This window comes from Xyrauchen texanus, chromosome 13 (genome assembly GCF_025860055.1).
Source record: "Xyrauchen texanus isolate HMW12.3.18 chromosome 13, RBS_HiC_50CHRs, whole genome shotgun sequence".
In the NCBI taxonomy this organism is placed as follows: domain Eukaryota; kingdom Metazoa; phylum Chordata; class Actinopteri; order Cypriniformes; family Catostomidae; genus Xyrauchen; species Xyrauchen texanus.
Genome location: NC_068288.1, coordinates 9,876,671 through 9,902,421, shown reverse-complemented (window position 1 = coordinate 9,902,421; position 25,751 = coordinate 9,876,671). Strand labels below are relative to the sequence as shown.

Below are 25,751 nucleotides of genomic sequence, written 5' to 3'. Positions count from 1 at the left end.
ACCACCATTGTGTCCTTGAGTAAGGCACTAAACTCCAGGTTGCTCCAGGGGGATTGTCCCTGTAATAAGGGCTCTGTAAGTCACTTTGGATAAAAGCGTCTGCCAAATGCATAAATGTAAATGAATGAAAATTAACTTTCAATTTTGCATTTCCTTTAACAATTTGTATTTCTTCAACCATGTATTTATGTGCGCACGCACACACACACACACACACAAATTGGTGTTTTGTCAACTTTGGGCCCTTTAAGCATTGTGTAGCCTATTTAATTTTTCACTCTGAGCATTTAAAAAAAATAATTTTTCTATCTACTGACAAAGTGTAATTTCCACCACATCTCAAATTTTAAACTGTGTTTAATAGGATTCCATGGTGTATTTATTTTTCTTTTCATTATATCTGGCAAAATTACAGCTTGATTGGAAATTATACCAACTAGAAATTGTCTGCTCACAAGTAATATTTACCTTAAATTTTCTTTGCTTTCTTCAAACATCACTTGTCTCATAATTCATCTCAAGCATGCTCTTTTCACAAAGTTAACAAGTATACTAACGTTATTTCTATTATTTATAGAAATAATTTTCACACAATAAATATTGAAATGGTTAATGTTTATTTCAGTCTGCTTAAATTGTCAGTCAAAATTATAATTTTTAAATGTATTTTCATAGATTAGTATTTTAAGAGCTTAATATGGATGCATGAATGTAGTTTTGGCTTGGTCTAGAAAAAGGATAAACAATCAAATCTATTCAATAAAGCATTTGAAAAGTTACAAAAAGAAATGAAGGCCTGGTAAAAAAAAGTGTCCAATTCAGTTTTGATGAGAACTTTATATAACAAAAAGAAAAAGGTGGAAATCAGTTTGTTTGAATAAAAACAAAAGTGCCCGAAGTTACAAAGAAACTCCCATATATATTACTTAACTCTCAGAAATACTTTAGACTGATCAATCACAGCATTCTGGTGTTAAATTTTGTTTGTGTAAAAAATAAAATGTATAACATTTAAAACAATGAAACAGACCACTGTCCCAGGCAACCATATGTTCCTACATCACTGTACTAGTTTGCACTCAACAGTCTCTTTCTTCTCCCATAATAAAATAATTTAAACTCAAATGAATATGTCTTTCTTTCTTCTGTAAGTAACTGTGTAATAAGTAAGACAATCTACAGTCAGCCGGTCATTATCACAAAATAAGCCACTTGATACAAGACCCTGATCACTGTACATCATCTCATACATTTTTTCCAAATGATAAAAGTTCTGAATATGCATCTTAAACAGCCCTCAGAGAAGCTGATGTTTTTCCAACTATTCCGTTTATGCAGTATTTCAGCATTTTCAGGCTGTAAATAAATAATCTCTGCCTATTTCAAAACTATTGAAATTGAAAAAATAAATTGACATGCCACACTTCGTCTGCCTCAGATTACACCAAAGTAAGAGTTGCAGGTTACCACTTTTTCATTGTAGATTTTGTGGCTTAAAAAGTAATGTGTGGCAGAAAGTAGACTTCTCTGACTCAGGCAGGTGTAATGATTGCATGTAAATGCATGTTCTCTGCATTTTAGTGTGTGAGGTTACAAAAACAAGTCTTCCTAAGAGAGCTTTGCTGTAGTGTGTTACACAGCTATAGTAAATCCTGTGTCATTGTGTTTTTCTTGTTGCCTGTGTTACGTGGCAGTAGGTAAACCATCCCATCAGTGCTGTGCTGTAGTGTGTACTCTTTAGGGTTGTAGGAGTTTCCATGTTCATCTTTCAGCTGTCTGAACACCTCACTGTAGAGTTTCCTAAGCTTCTCTTTCATCTCACAAAGATCTCTAGCATTCCTCTCTTTTTCTTCCTTCCTTTGATCCTTCTCCTTCTTCAAACCCTCAATCTCGTCCTCGAGATCAAAAAAACTATCCAACTTGCGTTTGCGACAGCTCTGGGCAGCCATCTTGTTTTTGCCACGCCTTCGAATATCTCTGATAAGGGTAAGTTGGGCGTGGCTGAGTTTTTTGGAGCTGACGGTTTCGTTAAATGCATCCACAGGCAGGTTGATGATTTCATGCACACTGAGCGGCAAACCCAATGCTTTAGCGCGCTGTTCATCACGAGACAGACGACGGACACCTCCACTTCCCGCCATGAGGTTTGACCGTTGTTTACCGTTTTTTGTTACATTTTGAAAATATTCATTTTGGATTTGATGTTTAGCATCATGTTGTGCATACGTAACAGTTTTGTATATTGTTGCCTCAACAGACTCTGAGTGCAGTGATAAAGGAAGCAGATCGGTGTAATCCGGTTGGCTGCTCTCCATCTCCTCCTCATCTGACTGGCCATTATTTGAGTCAGCAGCATAGAGGGATGTATCTAGATCTGCAGAGCCAGCAGAAGAAGAATCCTCAAAATCAAGCAGGACGGGGCTGTCAGTAAATCGTGAAAGTGACCCAGGAGCACCGTTTGACTGTTCAGGTTGACTGAGTGTGCTGGTAATAAGCTTGTATGTACTTGGAAGTGCAGGGAACTCACTGAGGGTTGACTGGCTTGAGTTTAGCTGGCATTTAGTTAAACTCATTTGATTAAGATTCTCGGGGGGACTCGAGCTGAAGATTGAGTTCGAGGCTGAATCTGTGGGATTGCTTGGATGTGAGAACATTTGTATGCATGTTTCCAGGACATCTACTGGATCAGAGGGTGTGAGTGACAGAGGTTGAGCAACCTCAAAAGAGTCGGAAACTGTCAGAAACTCATCTGTTGAGTTCTTCCTCTGTGGCATGGAAATGTTCTGGCTGCAGATTTCGGTGATATCATCTGAGCACTCAGATGCCAAGAGATCCCAAATTTGCTAATGTGGGGAAAAGAAAACAATTAACCAGTATCAGTATACAGCCAGATACAGTTACACAACATACAGTAGTATTGGTGAGAATTTGGGCAATGTAAAATTGTAACTTGAGGTAAATTGTAACTCTTATTTTTTCCTTCTTGACATAAAGACTACAACTAATTGATATGCTCTGCATTTTTTTAAGCATATCCAGTAAATGTGTAAAGTAATAGTGCTATTAAAAGGAATGTTCCGGGTTCAAGCTCAATCGACAGCATTTTGGGCATCATGATGTTTTCCACAAAAAAATATTTATAACTTATCACTTTTTTAATTATTTATATAAAGACATTTATAGGGAGGTGTTTACAATGCAAGTGAATAAATGTTAGTGGCCAGTCCATAAATGTTAAAATACACATTGTTCCAAAGTATACCCACAAGACGGAAACATTATGTGTTAACACTATTTTAGTGTGATAAAATAATTTACTAACCTAATCAATGGAAATTTATATACAATATTACATCTTTGTTGCCCCATAATGACAAAGTGAAAGAAGTTTGTTTGAAATCTTTGCAAATTTATAAAAAAATAAAAATACAAAAATAAAAATTATCACATGTACATCAGTATTCACAGACTTTGCCATGACACTCAAAATTGAGCTCAGGTGCATCCGGTTTCCACTGATCATCCTTGAGATGTTTCTACAACTTGATTGGAGTCCACTTGTGGTAACTTCAGTTGACTGGACATGATTTGGAAAGGCACACACCTGTCTATATAAGGTCCCACAGTTAACAGTGCATGTCAGAGCACAAACCAAGCCATGAAGTCCAAGAAATTGTCTGTAGACCTCAGAGACAGGATTGTATCTAGGAACAGACCTGGGGAAGGGTACAGAAAAATGTCTGCAGCATTGAAGGTCCCAATGAGCACAGTGGCATCCATCATCCGTAAATGGAAGAAGTTTGGAACCACCAGTACTCTTCCTAGAGCTGGCCACCTAGCCAAACTGAGCAATCGGGGGAGAAGGGCCTTGACAGAGCTCCAGAATTTCTCTGTGGAAAGAGGAGAAACTTCCAGAAGAACAACCATCTCTGCAGCACTCCACCAATCAGGCCTGTATGGTAGAGTGGCCAGATGGAAAAGGCACATGACAGACCAGCTGGAGTTTGCCAAAAGGCACCTGAAGGACTCGGACCATAAGAAACAAAATTCTCTGGTCTGATGAAACAAAGATTGAACTATTTGGCCTGCATGGCAAGCGTCATGTCTGGAGGAAACCAGGCACCGCTCATCACCTGGCCAATACCATCCCTACAGTGAAGTATGGTGGTGGCAGCATCATGCTGTGGGGATGTTTTTTAGTGGCAGGAACTGGGAGACCAGTCAGGATCGAGGGAAAGATGAATGCAGCAATGTACAGAGACATCCTTGATGAAAACCTGCTCCAGAGCGTACTGGACCTCAGACTGGGGCGAAGGTTCATCTTCCAAAAGGACAACGACCATAAGCACACAGCCAAGATAACAAAGGAATGGCCACAGGACAACTCTGTGAATGTCCTTGAGTGGCCCAGCCAGAGACCAGACTTGAACCAGATTGAACATCTCTGGAGAGATCTGAAAATGGTTGTGCACCGACACTCCCCAACCTGATGGAGCTTGAGAGATCCTGCAAAGAAGAATCAGTGAAACTGCCCAAAAATAGGTGTGCCAAGCTTGTAGAATCATACACAAAAAGACTTGAGGCTGTAATTGGTGCCAAAGGTGCTTAAACAAAGTATTGAGCAAAGGCTGCAGTGGGCTATAAAGGATATAGATTTGCAAAGATCTCAAACAAACTTCCTTCACTTTGTCATTATGGGGTATTTTTTGTAGAATTTTGAGGAAAATAATGAATTTAATCAATTTTGGAATAAGGATGTAACATAACAAAATGTGGAAAAAGTGAAGCGCTGTGAATACTTTCCGGATGCACTGTGTATATACACATATATTTACACACATACACACAACAATTAATTCCGGTCCTCGAATCTGATTGGTCATCCTAAACTAAAGTGTAAGAGCAGTGCAGATCTGTTAAGAGCTAATGTAGGCTAAGTGTCTCTTTTTACATCTATTTGTTTTTTGACATTATATATGTTAGCCAGCAGGTGGTGGCAAAAGATAATTTTTGTGTGTAATATGAGCCAGTTGGTGACATGAAGTTAATCCGTTGGTGAGTGTTTACATACAATAGTGCTCCATGATCGTTCGCATTACTAAAGCTAGGAAATATCTTTAAACAGCTATAAACAAACAACTTCAGCATTACGGCTCATCACAGCTGAGAGATACAACAGACTGATTGATTACAGAACTCAAGTTTCCACATTGGATACATACTGTTTAAAATGGCAAAGGACATTTCTTTTCTATATATATACTCCCGCTTGGATGGCTATTTTACCACTTAGAAAGCTGACCTTCAGGATGCTGACAGCATCTCTGCTTGGGTGTGGCAACATTTGATTGCACATGCTCCGTCTCTCTCTCTCTCTCTCTCTCTCTCTCTCTCTCTCTCTCTCTCTCTCTCTCACACACACACACACACACACACACACACCCCATCCATCCATCCTTGTTTATCCAATAATTTGTTTGAAACAGCACAAGGCATGATACTATTTCTGAAGAGACATTTTTTAATTAATAACAAACGCATGGATGCATCATTTGGTTTGAATCAGCAGCGGCAGATTCTGATCAGTCACGTAAGAAAGTAGTTCCATGCACAAATGTGTTTTAATGACCGTACTCAGTTTTTCATAATTGTTTTAAATTTACTTGTTCATTGAACTGTTGTATACAAGCAATATCACACTCGCAATAGTGCTATATGGCCCTAAGTCAGCACTGCTGTGATTACCCACGGCACTCGTCCTGCGGTTTTTCGAAAGTGTGGCCAGGTAGGGGCAAGGGATCAGTCTGTGGTTACACAGAAATGTTTGAACAGCATTTTTACATTGTCAGACTGGCGAGTGGATACAATGACACTCGGGACAGAGAGGTTTGGTGACCTTGGTGTGCGCACATGTTAAGTTTGTACATTTGTACAGAAATGATTTCACCTCTAAAGATCTACATTGTGCCAAAAAATGACCAAAAAACCCCCAGACTAAAACAGCAATTGCGAGTGGGGTGGCCTGTTGTGTTTGTGTAAGACTCAATAACCACACTGTGTAGCTCTGTTCATGTTGTGTTTACTGAACTGTCGCAAAAACATTACATTTGTTGACCCTTGTCGTAAATCACTGCCGTAAGCCTTAAAGGCACCGTAACCTGTCACTCGCAGTGCATAACATAACTGAGTCCAACAGGAAACAATACTGAACGTTTTCAGACATAACATTTTCTCCCCCCCCCCCGGAAACTGAAACATAACATTCAGCCCCCATTCCCCAGTGTCACAATCACCCTGTCACATAGTCCCCATGCCAGACGGGCGGGACCCTCATTCTCTGAGGGCGTGCTGGCCGTGAAGCTGCATCGGGCGGTGCTGGTGGAATACCCCCAACCGGTTAGCTCTTGGCCTGGGCTGCCAACCTAGAGCCACTGCTGGGGATGGAGGTGATACCGGTGCTGTGGGGGCTGCGACTCTGTGCAGGCGGTTTGAGTGCCAACGAGTCCCATTCTCCAGTCTGTAAGTGGCAGGACTTACTGCTTAGTCACCCGCAGGGGCTCTCACCAGTACGACTGCAGCTTATTTTGGCGGTGGAGGTGTTTGATCCTGACCCAAACCCCTGCAGAAAGTGAGGGGTTTTGCACTCTGTGCGTGACATCAAATCTTGCTTTCATCCAAGCCTGCGAACCTTTCACCTGAGCTCTGGCTTTCTGGAGCCCTGGGCTTCCACGTGTAGGAGCAGGCTCAGCTCTCAAACAGTCCAGTGGTTGCTTTAGTTCGCGCCCAATCATGAGCAATGCAGGTGACACTCCAGTGGTGGAATGTTTGGATGCCCGGATGGTCAGGAGAGTTTGGTCGAGTGCGTTGCTGAAGGTTTTCCCTTCCTCCAGACAAGCTCGGATTCCATTTTTAAGGGTTTTATTCAGTCTTTCCACCCCCCCCCCATTACTCTCTGGGTGATACACTGCCGTCCTGATGTGCTTGATGGACCGTATCATTAGAAACTCAGTGAACTCTGTCGAAGCAAATTGGGGCCCGTTATCCGTTGTGACAACACTGGGGAGGCCCCAGCACCCAAACAGGTTGTCCAGGCGGTCGATGATGGAGTGTGCAGTGATGGAGCTCAGCTGGAAAACCTCTGGCCATTTCGAATGAAGATCATGCACAACCAGCAGGTAGCGAGCGTGAGCAGGTGCCCCGTGAAGTTCTCCACAGAGGTCGACCTGAATATGTTCCCAGGGTGAAGACGGCCAAGGGGTCGGGGTGAGAGGGGCTGTGGCAGGCTGACCAGTTTTCCCACTCAGGAGGCAGCAGGCGCAGTTACGCACCAGATCCTCAACATCAGAGTCTATGTGGGGCCACCACACTGTGTCACGGCAGCGCTGCTTCACCTTGACCACCCCCAGGTGCCCCTCATGTGCCATGTTTAGTACTCTGGACCTGAGAATCTCCGGAACGACCGCACGGTGGCCATGGGCCAGACACACTGCCCCCCAGCAGGAGAGCTCGTTGCGGAAGCGGTAATAGGGAAGCAACCTGTCATCCACTTTGGCCGGCCAGCCGTCCTGGACGTAGTTACGAAGAGTTGTGAGGGCCTCGTCTGTAGCTGAGGCCTGCTGCAGCTCCGCCAGAGTGACTACTGAACTGATGGGGCCGTGCAGGATGTGGACCCAGTCTTCGTCGCTCTCTGTGTCTGGTGTCACCTCGGCCATCTCCTTCGTTACAGCTCTAGACAGGAGGTCGGCCACCGTGTTGGCCCGCCCAGGCATAAACTCCAGACTGAAGTTATACTGGTTCAGCCTGTCAGCCCAGCGCAGCAGTCTCATGGGCCTGTGCCCCGAGCCTTTAGTTGCCAGCAGTGCCGTCAGCGCTTGGTGGTCCGTGCGGATGGTGAAAGGCCTCCCGTATAGGTAAACATGCCAGCGTTCGCACGCCCACAGGCAGGCCAGGGCTTCCCTCTCCCCCACCGAATACTTCTGTTCTGCTGGAGTAAGTGCCTGTGAGGCGAAAGCCACCGGGCGTTCCACCCCCTCTTGAATCTGTGAGAGCACAGCGCTTAGCGCCACCCCGGAAGCGTCGCAGGTGACCATAGTGGGCGTGGTCAGGCTAAAATGGGACAGTGTGGGTGGGGACGTGAGCTGCCGTTTGAGGATGCACACGGCTTCGTGGCAGGCCGGGGTCCAGTCCCACGGAACATCCTTCCTGAGAAGCTGGCGGAGGGGGGCCGTTGAGTCAGAGTAGTGTGGCATGAATCTGAGGTAGTAAGCGGCCATCCCCAGGAAGGAAGACAGCTGGGATGGTGAATGCGGGTCTGGCAGGGACAGAATGGCCTCAGTGTGGGACATTATTGGGGCGATGCCCTCCTTCGAGAGCCTGAAGCCCAGGAACTCGACCTCCTCAACCCCAAACATGCATTTCTCAGAGTTCAGTGTGACCCCATGCTGTTCGAAACGCTGAAAATCCTGCTCCAGGCGATCGTCATGCAGTGCGGTGTAGGGCGCATGCACCACCACGTCATCCAGGTAGATGGATACACCCTGGATACCAGCCAGTATGAGTGACATTATCTTCTGAAAACAGCTCGGGGCTGATGTAAGTCCAAATGCCATACGTTTAAACCTGAAAGCCCCCACGTGCGTGACAAACGCCGTAAGATCCATGCTGGCCGGTGCCAGAGGGACCTGGAGGTAGCCGTTTCGTAAGTCCATCTTACTGAAAACAATGGAGCCGTGGAAATGGCTAGTGAGCTCCTCAGCCGTAGGTAGGGGATACTTATCAGGGATGATGGCTTTGTTGACATCTGTGAGGTCGACACAGAGCCGCAGTCCGCCCCCCTTTTTCTTGGCTATCACCAGGTTAGACACCCACGGCGAGGCGTCAACAGGCTCTATGACGTCCGCGTCACGGAGGGCCAGGGGAATGCGCCGTAGGGGCTGGATAACAGGGCGGACTGATGGTTTTACAGTGGGCTGGTGTACAAAACCAGTCATGCGGCCCAGCCCATTGAACAGTTGTGGGTAGCGGTCAGGCCAGGAGGTGGCAACTTGCAGGACATGCAGGCCCCTAGCATCACTCACACTAAAACCCAGGGCAAGGAACAAGTCTAGGCCCATAATGTTAGCTCCCTTCCAGGTGATGCAGAACTTGGTGGCAGGCGCACATTGTTGATCATACCTGACGGGCAGGCGGGCCACACCCACAGTGGAGATGGGAGAATGACCGTAGCCTAACAGGGGTTTAGCCACTGCTTCCAGAGGCACGCGACTGAAAAAGCGATCATATGTGCATTTGTTTAGAATTGACACTTTCGCCCGTGTCCACGAGGAGTGGAATGAGAGCTGTCCACACGGCATGTGCAGAGCTTGATCGAAGGCTGTGAGGTCTGTACAGTGTTTATGGGGACAGCCGCAGTATCATGGCAAGCAGGGGAAGAGCGACAGCAGCGTGCAAAATGGTTCAACTTGTTGCAGTTACGACAACGTTTCCCTTGGGCAGGGCATGACTGATCTCTGGTTGCATGTTTAGGTGAGCCACAGTTACTACAGCTTTTGTGCCCACTCTCCCTAGGCCCCCTGTCCACTCTCTGTACATCCAAACGGTCACTCACCCAGTCAGCCGCCTCTGCAGTCTCTGTGTGCTTAACTGACGGTGGTGATGATGTCACAGGATCGTGCGCAGCGCGGCCGAACTTGCGCGCCTCCATTGGGGCCGTTTCCAACTGCTTTCCAATTACTAAAGCGTCCGCTAGTGTCGTGGAGTCTGGCTCTAGTAAAAGTCTCTCCCTCAGTTGGTTACATGACGTTTTCTCTATTAACTGGTCAACTATAAGTCCATCCTCCAAAGCCCCAAAATCACAAAGTCTAGCCAGCTCACGTAATGCTGATACATAGTGGACAACGGTCTCACCCGGCTTTTGCGTTCTCTGACGGAACTCAAAACGGTGCATCCGCCGGCTTCTTCCGGAGCTGAAGTGGGCCTTCAAGGTGGTCATGGCTGTGACGTACTTATCATCCGATAAGGTGAGCGTGGCGAAGATTCGCTGTCCCTCCTGCCCGAGACAATGGCGCAGGAGCGCGCACTTCCTCGCCTCCGCTAGGTCCGAGTGTCCCAAAGCTAGCAGATAATCCTCAAACGACGTCAGCCAGCAATCCCAAGGAACAGCTGGATCACCGGGAACAGGTAGGAAAGGTGGCGGTGGTGGTAAGACGAATTCAGACATCCTTGTTCGCCAAATGTTGTGTTTGTGTAAGACTCAATAACCACACCGTGTAGCTGTGTTCATGTTGTGTTTACTGAACTGTCGCAAAAACATTACATTTGTTGACCCTTGTCGTAAATCACTGCCGTAAGCCTTAAAGGCACCGTAACCTGTCACTCGCAGTGCATAACATAACTGAGTCCAACAGGAAACAATACTGAACGTTTTCAGACATAACATGGCCAGGCTTCGGTCCATGGTTATGAAGCCAAATCAATCTCATTAATAATTCACGCACAAAAAACGATTCACACATGCATAGACAATTTCACATGCGTGAAACCTAATTCACGTATACACAAAAAAAAAATTCACGTGCGTGAAAAAAAAATATATTCACAAAAAGCTATTCACATGCGCAAAATAAAAGTATGCATACGTAAAATACATTTTACAAACGCAAAACATACTTCATAGATATACAACTAGTTGCAAAAAGTTTCGATGGTTTAAAATGTAAGAGTGTATCCATGAATCTGAATGTTCAAATCGTCATTCACGTGTGAATCACCTCGGATTTGTGTGTGTGTGTTTTTGAGACTTTCCTGGCAGAGATCTCTTCCCACGTGGGTCTGTCGTACTCTTTAGCCAATCAGCCACTGATTCTGCGCACCTTTTGCGCAATATGGATTAATTAGAACGGAAATGAAGGCTTTTTTTTTTTTTATTAAGATTCAAACAAACAAAGTCAATGTACAGTCAAAACTACAATAATACATATATAAAGAGAAAAACAATAAAGCCAAGGGGGAAGGCTAAACATCATGTAAATATATTGAAGGACTCACATATAGAAACAGTTTTAATTGCTTTCTTATTATGTGAATTAAAAATAGTCTTTATATATATATTTGAATTTCTTTTTCAAGAACCAATATCAAAGGTTGGGATTTAGTGTACTTACATTTATGTATATGAAATTTAGCAAAAATTAAAATTTCATTTATAATATAGTAGGCCTATTCTTTCCTTTTATTTGAGGGGATATTAGTAAAACCAAATATAACATTATCTAAACATAATTAAAAAGTGGGTTCAGTGTTATCAATTATAAATCTGGTCAAATCTTTCAAAATGTCCTTACATGAGCACAATGCCAAAATAGATGAAACAAAGTCTCAGGCAATGTATTGCACAAAGAACAGTTCAAATCAATATCCTTTTTAAATTTAACAAGAAAAATATTAACTGGGTAGTATCGGTGTAAGATTTTGAAAGTTATTTCCTTAACTTTATTTCCTAATAAATATTTGTTTGGTAAAGCACAAATGGCCTTCCATAATAAACCTTCCACCAGTCTATTCCAATAAACAGTTTGGCATAGTGACAATGTCTTTTTGTAGTAAGGAACGAATAGTTTTATTAATATTTAAAACTCCAGTGGTAGGAAATGAAGCTTTTACATCAGTAATCCAGCATGGCGAACGAAGAACGGGAAGCACGGGTAAGTGAAGTAAAATGTTTTTGGACAATAATGTATTGTGACTGAAAAAATAATGAGGACAGTATTAATACTTTTATTGAATAAATAAAATAGGCAATTAACTAATACTGAGAAAAAAATCTGAATATGTATGTTTGACTAATAATAAAAACAACAACAACAACAACAACAACAATAATAATAATAGCAGCACAAAAAAAAATTACTTCCCGTTCTTCGTTCACCATGCTGGATTACTGATGTAAAGGCTTCATTTCCATTCTAATTAATCCATGTTGCGCAAAAGGTGTGCAGAATCAGTGGCTTATGATATGATTGGTTAAGCTCGCATCTGACTGGCTAAAGAGTACGACAGACCCACGTGGGAAGAGATCTCTGCCAGGAAAGTCTCAAAAACACACACACACAAATCCGAGGTGATTCACACGTGAATGACGATTTGAACATTCAGATTCATGGATACACTCGTACATTTTAAACATTCGAAACTTTTTGCGACTAGTTGTATATCTATGAAGTATGTTTTGCGTTTGTAAAATGTATTTTACGTATGCATACTTTTATTTTGCGCATGTGAATAGCTTTGTGTGAATATATTTATTTTTTTTCACGCACGTGAATTTTTTTTTTTGTGTACGTGAATTAGGTTTCACGCATGTGAAATTGTCTACGCATGTGTGAATCGTTTTTTGTGCGTGAATTATTAATGAGATTGATTTGGCTCCATACATGGTGGCCACGGCCACCCCCTAGCTTCGCCACTGCCTGCGGCCAAATCACAGCAGTGCTGATGTAGGGCCATATCGCACTCTTGCTTGTGTGATATTATTTAAATATATATATATATATATATATATATATATATATATATATATATATACACAAACACACACACACACACACACACACACACACACACAATATACTAAATGCATTGCCATTGCAATAACTTCTGCCTACCCTAAATTAGTCCACATCCTCTCTCCAAAATCACACCCTCCACAGACATGCCAGCAAGCCTGATGCCAGCAAAGAGCTCCTAAAGGTTATGCTTATTGATTTCTCTTGACATATCCTTTTTGCTGTTTACAGAGACTTATACTGTCACAGAAACAGGTGTAACAGGGCAATCTCAAGGCACCTATTTCATTAATATCTTTCTGGTAGTAGAGGCAGCATGTGCATGCTATTCAATAAAAAAATATATCTAACAGAACCTTTAACCCACTGTATCACAGAGTAGATAAGAACACACATCAAATAAATATTATTATTGCTTTATTGCTTAATAATATTGCTGCATTTGTCTTTATATAGTACTAATTATTTTATTTGTCATGAATATTGTGTTTAAAATGAAAGTTTCATTAGGACCTACACTATAATTATTTGAAATTAGTATAGTAATTTTAGCAAACATATCTGATCAGCTGATAGGTCAACAGTCTTCAGCTAGATAATTTAATGAAATAATTTTCATTTAAAAAAATGTATTTATTTTTTCATGCCAAGATAAAATCTTGTTTACACTTCATCAGCATTGTTTAATTTCAGTTTCTCACAAAATGAAATGATCTTTTTCACTAATTAATTCATTATTAAATATAATCCTGCCTGGTGACAGGCGCATACAGTATAAGGGCTAGAAATAGCATTTTAGCATAAACAAAGCTTAATGGTCACATGACAATTTACAAAGTTTACATGTTCTGCTGCTCCAAACTTACTTCAAAACCCCATAGAGTGTATACAATGACATCTTTTTCTGATCATTTGTGGATTCTGTTCATAGAATGAGGCAGAAAATATATTATACATAGCTTTCTACACATTTATGCTAAAGGCTACTTTAGTTATCATTTCCCATATAAACATCCTTTATCCTTGTGAAAAATAACCAAACTTCAAAAAAACATTGACAAACCATATATCATTGTACCCATTTATTTATTGGATTCATGTTTCATCTGTCAAAGCATTTCTGTTTTCTGTTAAACTGAAGAAACATGCAGTAGATCCCAAGAGGAAGTTCCTCAATGACATCATATCCACCTATTCACTCACAACAGCCTGAAATCGCCTATTTCTGCTTGTATAAATGAAACACATGCACAAGTGTTTCAAACCACTCTTTAGATCTCATCATTTAAATGGATAAAAGCTTTCAAACTGAATCATCTACATATTGCTTGACAAATTACAATAAAATGCAAAGTAATCTCTTGAATGTAAATGTATTCTATTACCAATTAATTAAATTGTGACTGTAATGGAAAACACTTACTAATATTTTGTATTTTAAGTACGTAATCCCATATCCACATGTTTTTCATTACTTCCCAACCATGTTTGTGATTGAAGAGACTGGCGACATTTCACATTAAGATTGTATTCGTTAACATTAGTTGGTGTAGTAGTTAACATTAACTAACAATGAAAAATAATTTGTAAATGTTAAATTGTACATTTACTAATATATTTTTTTATATTAAAAGTTGTATATGTTAACATAAGTTAATGCATTATGTAGTAACATGAACTAACAACAAACAGTAGTCTATTTAAAAATTATTATACAACAGCTAGTTCCGGTTCTCAAATCTGATTGGACGAGAGACATTCCATGAGTATTGATGTCTCACACAATCAGCACTCAGAGGTTTCACTGTTTGTATCACTTCGCTTGTGTTTGTGGCATTCTATCCTAAAGTGTAAGAGCAGTGTAGATGTGTAAAAGAGCTAGATGTCTCTTTTTATTTTTCCCTGTGACATTAATAATTTTTGCCAGCAGGTGGTGACAAAAAGCATGTGATGAGGAGGAGGGCGTTGCCAGGCCGTGATGAAGCATGGCCGGCAATGAATCAACTGATCAGTGGGAGAGCGAGATAAAGGGCAGCTGGAGACGCCGGTTCGAGAAAGAGAGAGACACACGCAGCCACGTTGCATATGTGTCTGTGTTTGTTTACGTTTGAGTTTTTCATTAAAACTTAATGTTTACTCTTCAGCCAGTTCCCGCCTCCTCCTTGACCAACCTTTAACCGTTACAGTGGTGCCGAAACCCGGGAGGGAGGAGGGACATGCTGTCGCGGAGTCCTCGCCGCTGCCATCTGCCTGGAGAGCGAGATAAAGGGCAGACGGAGATGCCGGTTCGAGGGAGAGAAAGATGCACGTGGACGCGTTGCATATGTGTTTGTTTTTGTTTACATTTGTTTTAAACTTTAACTTTATGTTTACTGTTCAGCCGGTTCCTGCGTCCTCCTTGCCCAACCATTATTTGCTACAGACCATTTTTATGTTAAGTTTGTGAAGCCAGTTAAGTTTGACATGCATCAAGTCAGCACACGTCAGTCAGTGAGCGATTTCTTTAAAGTCAACGGCATTGTATCTCACTCCATGAATGCTCGGATTACTACTACTACTACTACTACATTACAGCTGGGAAATACAGTTATATCTAACAGCTTCAGCATTAAGGCTTACTACATCAGAGAGACACAACAGATGGACCAATCAAAAACATATTCAAGGCGCTTACCTTTTACCAAAGTTTCTGGGTTGGAAGGAGATATAAATATTCAACATAGTGGAGGATAGTATGGTTTCTATAGTGAATGATTCTTGCACACCAGCTACTGCAAAATACTCAGGGAGGACCCTCGCACAGAAGGCTATTTATACATAGAGTCAAGCTAACTAACACTACACTACTGCTTGGGACAGAAAATGGTAGTCTCAATCGCAACTCAAATCACTTTCACTCTCTCACACACACACACACACACACACACACACTATCAAAAGCTACACTTTGATGCTACGCTTGATTTAGCGCTTTGGGAACGTCTTTTAGGAGTGACCAGCTGTGAATATGTGTGCAACACGTCAATTAAATTGACTGGTATTTATAGCCTCTGCTGGTGACTTCATCAGGATGCGCAGGTACCAGGGGCTATAAATAGATGCGCCACAGGTGCATCGTCAGGTCTTTTGTCTTCAGACCATTCTGTGTGTGTTGTGCTTCTCAAGCCTGTCAAACTATCTACTTTCCTCTGATAGGAGTTAGAATTGTTAGGCAGTGTGCAGCCTCCAAAGCAAGACCTCAGGACCATTATCTCCAGAAAGAGAAAGTCCTGACGGTCTTGCACCCAGCCTTGTGGTGGGAGCCCCCCCTCGGGATGGGTTGCATGAAACATTCACCTGCACCTTCCTGATACCCCCATGAAACCTCTCCATTACGCCGCCTCTGGTGTTTTGGGAGTTAGCAGTTTCCAGCGAAATGTCGGGTGTTCCGTTGCTTCCTGCCTTCAAGATGCTATCCGTCAAGATGGTCGTGTCTCAAATCTAACATCACGATTGGTTGGTCACGATCGATCTCATGGATGAATATTTTCATATAGAAATTCTGGGGAAGCTTTCCAATATAGTGTTCTTCCATTCAGCCTTATCTTATGACCCCGCACATTCACAAAGTGCATGGATGTAGCACTGGATCCTCTGCGACTCCAGGGCATCCGCATTCTGAATTATATAGATGACTGGCTGATACTAGCACAGTCAAAAGAACTGGCATTACAGCACAGGAATATCGTCTTAGCTCATTTGGTTTCTCTGGGTTTGAGACTCGAATCGAGACCATTCAGAACACCCTTTTTTCAGTATCAACGAATACTAGGTCTCATGGCATCTGCGTCCTCTGTGATTCCATTGGGCCTTCTGCACATGAGACCATTTTAGTTGTGGCTCAAAGCCAGAGGATTTCAGCCAAGGGCCAGTCCCCTAAGGCAGATAAGGGTTAAGCACCGCGTACGCACCGTGGGTCCCACTCTAGGTTATTAACGACAGACGCCTCCCTGTCAGGCTGGGGAGCAGTCTTAAGTGATCGTCCAGCTCAAAGGGAATGGGAGGGTCATCAGCTTGATTAGCACATCAACTGTCTCGAGTTGATGGCTGTATTTCTGGCCCTGAAATACTTCCTCCAGCATTTGAGAGGCTGCCATGTCCTTGTGCGGGTGGACAACACAGTGGCAGTCTCTTACATAAACCATCAAGGAGGTCTACGGTCACGCCAGCTAAACAGACCGGCACGGCAGATTCTCCTTTGGGCCCAAAGTCTCCTGTCAATCAGAGCAGTTTATATCCCTGGAAGCCTGAATGTGGGAGCGGATTACTGTCCAGACAGAAAATACAGATGGGGGAGTGGAAACTCCACCCCGAGGTAGTGAGACAAATCTGGTTAAGATATTACAAGGCAGAAGTGGACCTCTTCGCCTCCCAACAGACAGCGCAATGTCCCCTCTACTTCTCCCTGAGTCACCCAGCCCCCCTGGGTCTGGACACGATGGCACATACATGGCCCAAAATGCACCTGTGTGTGTTTTCTCTGGTTTCTCTGCTCCCGGGAGTTCTGGCCAGAGTTTGCTAGCAAGGGTCTTGCCTCTTACTGATAGCGCTGCGTTGGCCGAACACTGTATGGTTTTTGGAGATAATATCTCTCCTCGACGGCTCGCCTTGGGCGATTCCGGACAGGAGGGACCTTCTGTCTCAGGCGCAGGGGACAATATTTCATCCCTGGCCCAAGTTGTGGAACCTTCATGTTTGGCCCCTGAAAGGTACCAACTGAGGTACACTGGGCTTTCACCTGAAGTTATCGAGACCATTCTCAGTGATAGGGCTGCTTCCACTAGGAAAAGTTATGCCAATAAATGGGGTGTCTTTGAAAGGTGTTGCACTGCACGTAATGCAGATCCAGTTAACTGTCAGATTGCTTCAGTTCTGGACTTCCTTCAGGAGAAATTATCAGCAGGCACACGCCCCGCCACTCTCGGGGTTTATGTGGCTTCTGTGGGCTTGCCACGCCTGATTGGCGAGGTACCACGGGGGAAACATCCTTTGCCTGCTCACTTTTGTTCGTGAGGCAATGCGACTGAGGCCTCTCAGTATGAATCTCTTTCCGCTTTTTCAGGGAACAAGGGTTACAGTTAAGTAACCTGAGACGTTTCTCCAATAACTTGTTAGGAACAGCCCAGGCATCATTACTAGTTCTAAAGTGATGTTTTTGAATTATGTGCACATCTTTTGAACTAGCAACGGCAGATCCTGATCCTTAGCATAAGAAATAGATCCATGCACAAATGCGTTTTTTTTTTGGCAGTCCTTTTTAAAAAATTTTAATTGACTTGCTCTTTGAACTGATTATTTGAAATAATCGCAATCGTGATCTATGGCCTAAATCAGCATGGCCGTGATTCCCTGTGACCAAATCGAAGATTAACAAATTTGCCTTAACAAAGATTAAAAATCATTGTTCATTGTTGGTTCTTGATATCAAATACATTAACTAATGTTAACAATACATCCTTTTAGTAAAGTGTTACCAAGAAATGTTGTATGTTACAACAGCCCCGTTACAACTGGTCACCTCTAGATTATAATAAATTTGGCTATGGTTTTCAGGTTCAGTGGCTATGTGCTTTTAGATGCATCATTGAACTTATTATAATTACTACTGTGTAACAACCTAATACTTTGTGGGGAAAAATTGCAGTTGCCAAAACTGTGTGTCTGCCTTGTGTGTATATATACCTGTAGGTCTGGCAGCGACAGTAGTTCACTGAAGTCCTGCTCCTCAGAAGGGAGCTTCTGAGTTTTTGAGAACAGCAGGGCAGATAGCAAAGGATTCTGCGTGACTGGTGAATGCTGAGTAGACACTGCAGAGGGCACCGGCGTTGACATGGGCATGGCCTAAAATGAAGTAAAATGAACTCTGTAGGCAACACTGTACATTAAACACCAAATAGAGTGTGGGTGTGTTTAGGTGTGTGTGCAGGCATTATTCTACGGTAGTTTTTTCCCCTTTTTTTCTTTTAATTGAATCCCCCTTTTCTCCTCACTTTGGCATGCCCAATTCCTACTGCTTACTAGGTCCTTGTGGTGGCATGGTTCCGGGTGGCCGAGGACAAGTCTCAGTTGCCTCCACTTCTGAGATAGTCAATGTGCATCTTACCACATGGCTCGCTGTGCATAACACCGCGGAGACTCACAGCATGTGGAGGCTCATGCTACTCTCCGCGATCCACGCGCAACTTACCACGTGCCCCATTGAGAGCGAGAACCACTAATCGCGACCACGAGGAGGTTACCCCATGTGACACTACCCTCCCTAGCAACCGGGAAAATTTGGTTGCTTCAGAGACCTGACTGGTGTCACTTAGCACACACTGGATTCAAACTTGCGACTCCAGGGGTGGTAGTCATATGCTACGGGAGTTTAAGGTTTATCTGTATTAGTTAAGGCAGGGCATTATGTGTGAACTGGTTGAGATTCTGTTTTCTGCTAATACCATGTTATATAACGTAAACAGCCCAATGAAAAATTGACAGAGGAAAAAACAATAGCATACTGAACATACAAACGAATAGCATGCACACTTATCACAATGCTCTACTTGTGCTTTTTTAAAACATATTGTAAACACGTAAATTATGCAAAGTCGCAATTAGTCACATTAATATAAAATAAACTAATGTGCATATATTAGCTTCTAATTTCATTTGACAAGTTGTATTTATAATGTATTACTGTTTTATGTCTTATTATTTTAACTCAAGAGTTACATAATATGAAGCAGCTGTTTTTACACTGATGCTGGACATTTGTTTGAAATATTTTTAGTTTGTGACTGTGAAGGAAGATTTTGGTTATACCATCAACCCCTATGGTCTCAGCAAGTTGTTAATTTGTGCCTACAGGTTAAAATATGTAATCCTATCTTGGTGAAATTGTTACCTGTGTGTTCACTGGTGAAGGACTAGGCAAAAACTCTCCAGTCTCCTTGTCTAGTTTCTGTAACCTCTGCATAATCCTTTCTAGCTCTCTCTCTCTCTTCTGTTCACTCTCCCTCGCTCTCCTGGCATCCTCCTCCCTCTGCCGAAGACACCCATCAAAGATGTCTCGCTCCACCCCCAAATCAACATCCTGCCTCCACAAAATATCAATCAAATCCTGAACAGGGAGACATAATGAACAACAGATCATTTACCATGTTGTCTTTGTCTGTGGCTCTTTGTCTGTGGCCATACACACAGACACACACACACACACACACACACACACACACACACACACACACATACATACATAAGGCAGTGTTTACATGAACCTTCTGTGCACTCTCACAATATTACTTATGTAGTTTTTATGTTAGGCATGTGACATTTTGCATTTACATTCATTTGCTTGGTAAGTGTCTTCTTACCAAGGCCACCTTCAAAATGCTTATACTGTATGTTCATGAGTACATCAGGTTACCAGTCAAAAGCTTGGACACACTTACTCATTCTTTAACTTTATCATTACTTTTTCCCACATTTTAGAGTAGTGGTAAAGACATCAAATCTCAAATGTATGTATGAGAATTATGTAACATTTATGTAACCAAATCTGTTTAAATAATAAAACTCAAAACAAATCTTATATTTCAGCTTTTTCAAAGTAGACACAACTTGCCTGGATTAAAGCTTTGCAAATTCTGTCTATTCTTGGTCCAACTCATCAATTTCATTTCTTTTTTTTTCTTTCATGCCATTCATATTTGTCTACTAAACTAATTAAATGTAAGTATTCATGTAAACCTAAGACCTGGGGTGAAATGGTTTGGTAACACTTTAAAATAAGGTTCCATTAATTTACATTAGTTAATGGACTGGGTATCATGAACAAACAATTAACAATATATATTTTTACAGCATTTATTAATCTTTGTTAATGTTAGTTAACAAAAATACAATTGTTATGTTAGTTCATGTTAGTTCATAGTGCATTAAAACATTTTAACAAATACAAATGTTGAAAGTGTGTTAGTAGTAGATGATGCAAACATTAACCAAGATTAATAAATGCTTAAATATATTGTTCATTGTTAGTTCATGTTAACTAATGTTAACAAATGGAACTGTATTGTAAAATGTTACCAACAGTTTTTAAGATCATTAGAAACATAACTTTTGGCAAGTGTGTCCGAACTTTTGACTGGCTTGACTTGTGTTCATAAAAACAGCAACACTTTACATTAATGCATTTGTAATTGACTTATCAGTCATTAATGAACTCCTTCATAATCCTTTAACAAAGGGAACATCAAAGGGATATTTCACCCCAAAATAAAAATAATTATCGTAATTTACTCACTCTCATGCCATCCTAGATGTGTGACTTTTTTTCTTCTACTGAACAAAAACAAACAAACAGCTCTGTTGGTCCTTACAATGCAAGTGAATGGTGATCAGACCTTTGTAGCTCCAAAAATCAAAGAAATGAAATATAAAAGTAATCCATATAACTCCTGTTTTTAAATCCATATCTTCAGAAGTGGGTGAGAAGCAGAGCAAGTCCTTAAGTCCTTTTTTACTCTTAAATCTCCACTTTATCTTTCAGATGTAAAAGTGAAAGTGGAGTATAGTGTTACCATAAAAACTGTATGTATTTCATTAAAAAAGTACGTGTTCATTTCTCCTTATCAGAATAAATACAAATGCACAAAAACAATTCAACTGAGCAACATATACAACTCTTGTAATCATTTCCTTTGATTTGATAAAATGGTAATTGGAGAGTTTATGGGGACTGATTGTACATGTGGCCAGAGGTTGTGCTGCCACTGAGGGAGCTTATCCACAATGATATATGGCACCAGCCCAATAAAGTGCTTTACTGTGTCTCTGCTGTGCTTTCTACTCAAAGTAAACTTCAGTGACATCACTGGTAGAAATCTGGTGCAAAAATACAATTTAGCCATAAAATAAATGTTGTATCCTGGGGTAAACAAACATTAAAGAAGCTAAGGGTAGGGGGAGTGGGTGAGTGGGCCATAATTCTGTAATACAAATATTATTATTTTTTTCATAATAATAATATTATATATATATATATATATATTGAAAAGGGGCTCCCTGCAAATATTGATGTCAAATGATTTGGTAGGTATACCTTTGTTATCAACTAGAATAATTCTTTTCTAAAAGTAACATGGCTGCATTTTGTGAAAAAGCAGCTGAACTTGAGGTAAGCGTTCCTATCTTGTCATTTTCATGAGGGATGCATGACACATTTTTAAATAAAAGCAATAGTTTGAAGAAAACTATTTTATTATTTTTCTTAATCGTATTAATTGTAGTATTATTGTATATTTTATTATTTTTTTACACATTTCAATTTCATAAAAAAAGTCAAATTGAATTAAGAAACGTTTGACAAAAAGCAATAAATCAAAATTAAAATATTTTGTTTTTATTTTATTTTATTAAAAATGTGCATATCTTGAAACTATTTTTTTTTTTTTGGGTGAATTTGAGAGCTGTTTCTCAATTAGGAGCTCTCAATGTTCTTGGAATTCTTGGACTCATTCTACATCATCCACCGGCAAAAAAAAATATATAAGGTTGTTGAATTTACATATCATATGTCAAAACTTGCATAGATGCGTTCTACATCCTCCTGTACTATAAGTTGATTCTTTCAAGCTAGCTAGGCAAGATTGGTCTTTCCGAGAACAAAAGTCCACACTTTTAAGGAAACAGATCTAATATGTTGGAAAATGGCAATAAATTGATTTGCTGAGATATTTTTATGTTCCTGGCCTTTTAAGCATTAAATAGATGGGGAAGAATAGGAAGGTGAGGAAGAATGATTCCATTTAATTAAATTTGAATTTGCAGCTCCAAAAGTGACATTGTTATATAGTTCCATCATAAATTCATCTGTTTGAATAAATCAACCCTATCAAAAATTCACACAGTAGAGAACAACAGCAGTCAATAAGTTATTATTTACTGTAGTTTCAAAGCTTAATTTGTAACTCATTTTTAATGCCATTTCAATTTAAACAAGACCACAATCAGTGATGTTAAGATACTACCAACAATGTTTACAACGAGAGAGATACAGAGAGCTGTGCACATTGTATACATCATGTAGTAAAAAGCATATTTGATCACTTTTATTGACCCCAAGAACAGGGGCCCTAAGTGTATGTCCTTCTTCACTGTTTCTAGGTAATGCTAATGCACCAAAGGCCATGACACTGCGGTGAGTGAAAGTTACATGTGCTGGGGCACAAATAAAACTGAGCACAAACCAAGCTAAGCTCAAAGCATTTCTAATGGAGTCGTTTGGCCTTGAACTTTCTGCCCTCATACTGGAGTCACGCAAGTAAATAAATGCTTCAGATTACACGTGACATTATGAATGGTTTAGAGAGATTTGTCTGGCTAAGCAACATAGAGAAAACCATCCATCAGATAATAGTAAATAAAGCCAGAACAAGAAAGACTGGGAGAAAGGTATAAAGGTGAGTTGAGTGAAAGGTGAATGTACACACCTACAGCTGGGTGGTGTGTGATGATGCAACTGTGTGAAAGTGTAGAAAGCGTGATAGAGCCTTGTGCGTATAAAGGACAACTGAAGAACTGATATTAACTCTTATCACTGGGGATACTGGTTACCCACCCTGAAACATGCAGCAGTGTGTGCAGATGGCTCAAGTGCACCTCTTAAAATGTTAATTTAAACAGTCCTGTCACTTGAATTCATGACACCTGGGACAACATGTGTTAACAAACCTCAGCCCAGGGCTTTTCTAATTGGGTCCTCCCTCAACAACTAATGAACAGACAATTTCAAAATGGTAAAATATACTCTAATTGCAGATTATTAAGCATGATGAGTAAAATTATTATATCATACTGTCCCCCAAAAAAGTGTGTCTGGACTGGATAGCAAAATTTTTAAATAAATGGCAAGCAAACAAATTATGATAGATCTTTTCTCAGAACAAACTTCACTTGCTATTACTCTTAAACAGAGTATAATTTTTAGTTACGACATCAGTTCTCTTCAAGTTCAAGTTGATCATCATGTTAACTATAGACCTGTTCCACTAATGTTTGACAGAATGTATCAAAATAATTAAATATTTACTATTGTGTCTTCATTTTGAACTGTATATTTATTGTTTATATCATTTAAAACCTAACAAACTTGTTTTTGTGAAATGTCTTTCTTGAAAAGTGTACTTGTGCTATCTTTCTATAAAATAAATGCCCCTTGGTTTGATATTTTGTTATATAATGCAATGATAATAATATGTTTTAAGGGTGACTGTACTGTATAAATACAATAGGGGATGGAGAGATATTCACCCCCAAATTTTGGAGAATTTCAAATTGTCAAAATTACAATTAGTATTGTTTAGAAAACATCCTGTTTTTTGTTCCCCCCAAACATGAAATGAGATCAACTTCATGGTGATCATTATAAAAGGCCTTTTATATTATGATACTGATATGTTTTTTTATAAGCTCTATGTTGAAAGGGACAGAATGGTTAGTACAAGACAAACATAAATATATAAGATATATTTTTAAGGCTCTCAGTCGATTAAAATTGTATTGAATTAATTACAATTGACAGTGAATTTTTACTTTTGCATTTACACATTTGCTCTATGACAGACAGCTTAAATACATTCACCCTGTGAAAAAGTGAGGGGGACATGCCCCCCTCATCCCCCCGCATATTCTACGCCGATGATCTTTCCCGGAAAACTACTTCAATGACGTTCCTTCAGATGTTCTCTAGCTTTTAACCCAATGAGTCTTTTAATAATGTATTTCATACCTGAGAGTTTCATAATTTCATCATTAAGGCAACATTCTATACACATACTGTGCATTTTTTGTTTAGACTTACCGGCTCATGTTGAAACTTGGCTAAAGGGTTTTCTTCCATGTTTTCTTCCAGTTGCTGTTATGAGGGGATTGTTAATTGTAACACCGATGCAAGTCAAGATTTGACAGCGCACATGCGACTGCCAAACTTTTCTGAATAAAATCTGACGACACGCGCGTGTAACAGAACAAAAATACAGACTGGACCCGCCTCAAATGACCATCAGCCAATCAAACCACAGATTACATATTCAGACGGGAGCCACCCCAGAGAGCTTTTATACCTATTTAACAACCTCAGCGTTTTTTACCATAGAAGAGAGCATAACCTTCAACCAATTTTAATTTAAGTACTTTATTAGCATGATTGTGTTTTCATAAATTATTGCCAAAGCATTAATACACAAAACAGATAATGACAAACAAATAATAATAATAAAACAGTAACAAATAACAATAAAAAATCTAATTAAAATAAGGTGCCAGGTAATTAATAATAATAATAATAATAATAATAATAATAATAATAAAAACAATAATATTTATATACAATATAAAATAAAACGAGCATTTAACAAGCCATTATGAACATAAAAAAATAAAAAATACTGTGTCCGGAGTACAATAAAGCAGTGATTGGTTTCTGAGGGTGCATGATTGTCCTCTCCCAGTAACACCTGTATTTGATCTGTTTCTGCTGAACTGTGGCATGAGGTTTGAGAGTTTGTCAAAGTATTTCTCTCTCACCTCTGTAAATTTCTCACAGTGAAGGAGAAAATGTGTCTCTGTCTCGACCTCACCAGTGTCACATAGAGCACAGACTAGTTCTTCCTTTGGAAGAATTTGGACGTTTGTCTGTGTCTGCCTTTTTCTATGACCAGACTATTATCACTGACTCCGTATTTGGTGAGGATCCGTCTCTGTTTTTTTATCTCTTACAGCATAGAGATATTCTGCCAGATTATACTTTCTGTTTAGGGCCCGATAACATTCCAATTTACTTTGTTTTTACATTCATTTTCCCAATGGTCCAAATATGCATTTTTGCTTTCTTTTATGATTTGGTTTATTCTGATTTGGTTTTGTTCAGCAGTGCTGGTCTGAAACTGGTGTTTGTTAGTTGTTAGTGGGATTGTGAGTTTCAGAGCCAGCTGAGAGATCGTTTTTCAATATGTATAATAAGGGGGTATCTGCCTAGTTTGGCCGGCATGCATCAGTAGGTGTTCTTCTCTGAACTCTTAGAATGTTTCTACAGAATTCTGCATACAGGGATGCTATGGGGTGTTTGTCCCATCTAGCAATCTGCCAGAAACAGTGGACCTCAAA

The 25,751-nt window shown here is 40.5% G+C and overlaps 1 protein-coding gene across 1 annotated transcript; it reads right to left on the bottom strand.

The window, feature by feature from the left end:
• Positions 1-626: 626 nt before the first annotated feature.
• Positions 627-24,610, bottom strand: nfe2l2b (nfe2 like bZIP transcription factor 2b). Its single transcript, XM_052141324.1, has 4 exons — positions 24,448-24,610; positions 19,489-19,704; positions 18,285-18,443; positions 627-2,843 (listed from the first exon to the last, which is right to left on the bottom strand). The coding sequence occupies exons 1-4, from the start codon at positions 24,484-24,486 to the stop codon at positions 1,641-1,643; spliced, it is 1,617 nt and encodes a 538-aa protein (XP_051997284.1). The 5' UTR covers positions 24,487-24,610; the 3' UTR covers positions 627-1,640.
• Between the last annotated feature and the right edge of the window lie 1,141 nt (positions 24,611-25,751).

Excerpts from the sequence above, each read along its gene's own strand:
- nfe2l2b (XM_052141324.1), bottom strand. The coding sequence starts at position 24,486 with ATGGAAGAAAACCCTTTAGCCAAGTTTCAACATGAGCCG. Across the intron at positions 19,705-24,447 it reads CCAAGTTTCAACATGAGCCG|GATTTGATTGATATTTTGTG; the intron begins GTAAGTCTAAAC and ends CTCCCTGTTCAG. Across the intron at positions 2,844-18,284 it reads TGTCGCTGCCAGACCTACAG|CAAATTTGGGATCTCTTGGC; the intron begins GTATATATACAC and ends TCCCCACATTAG.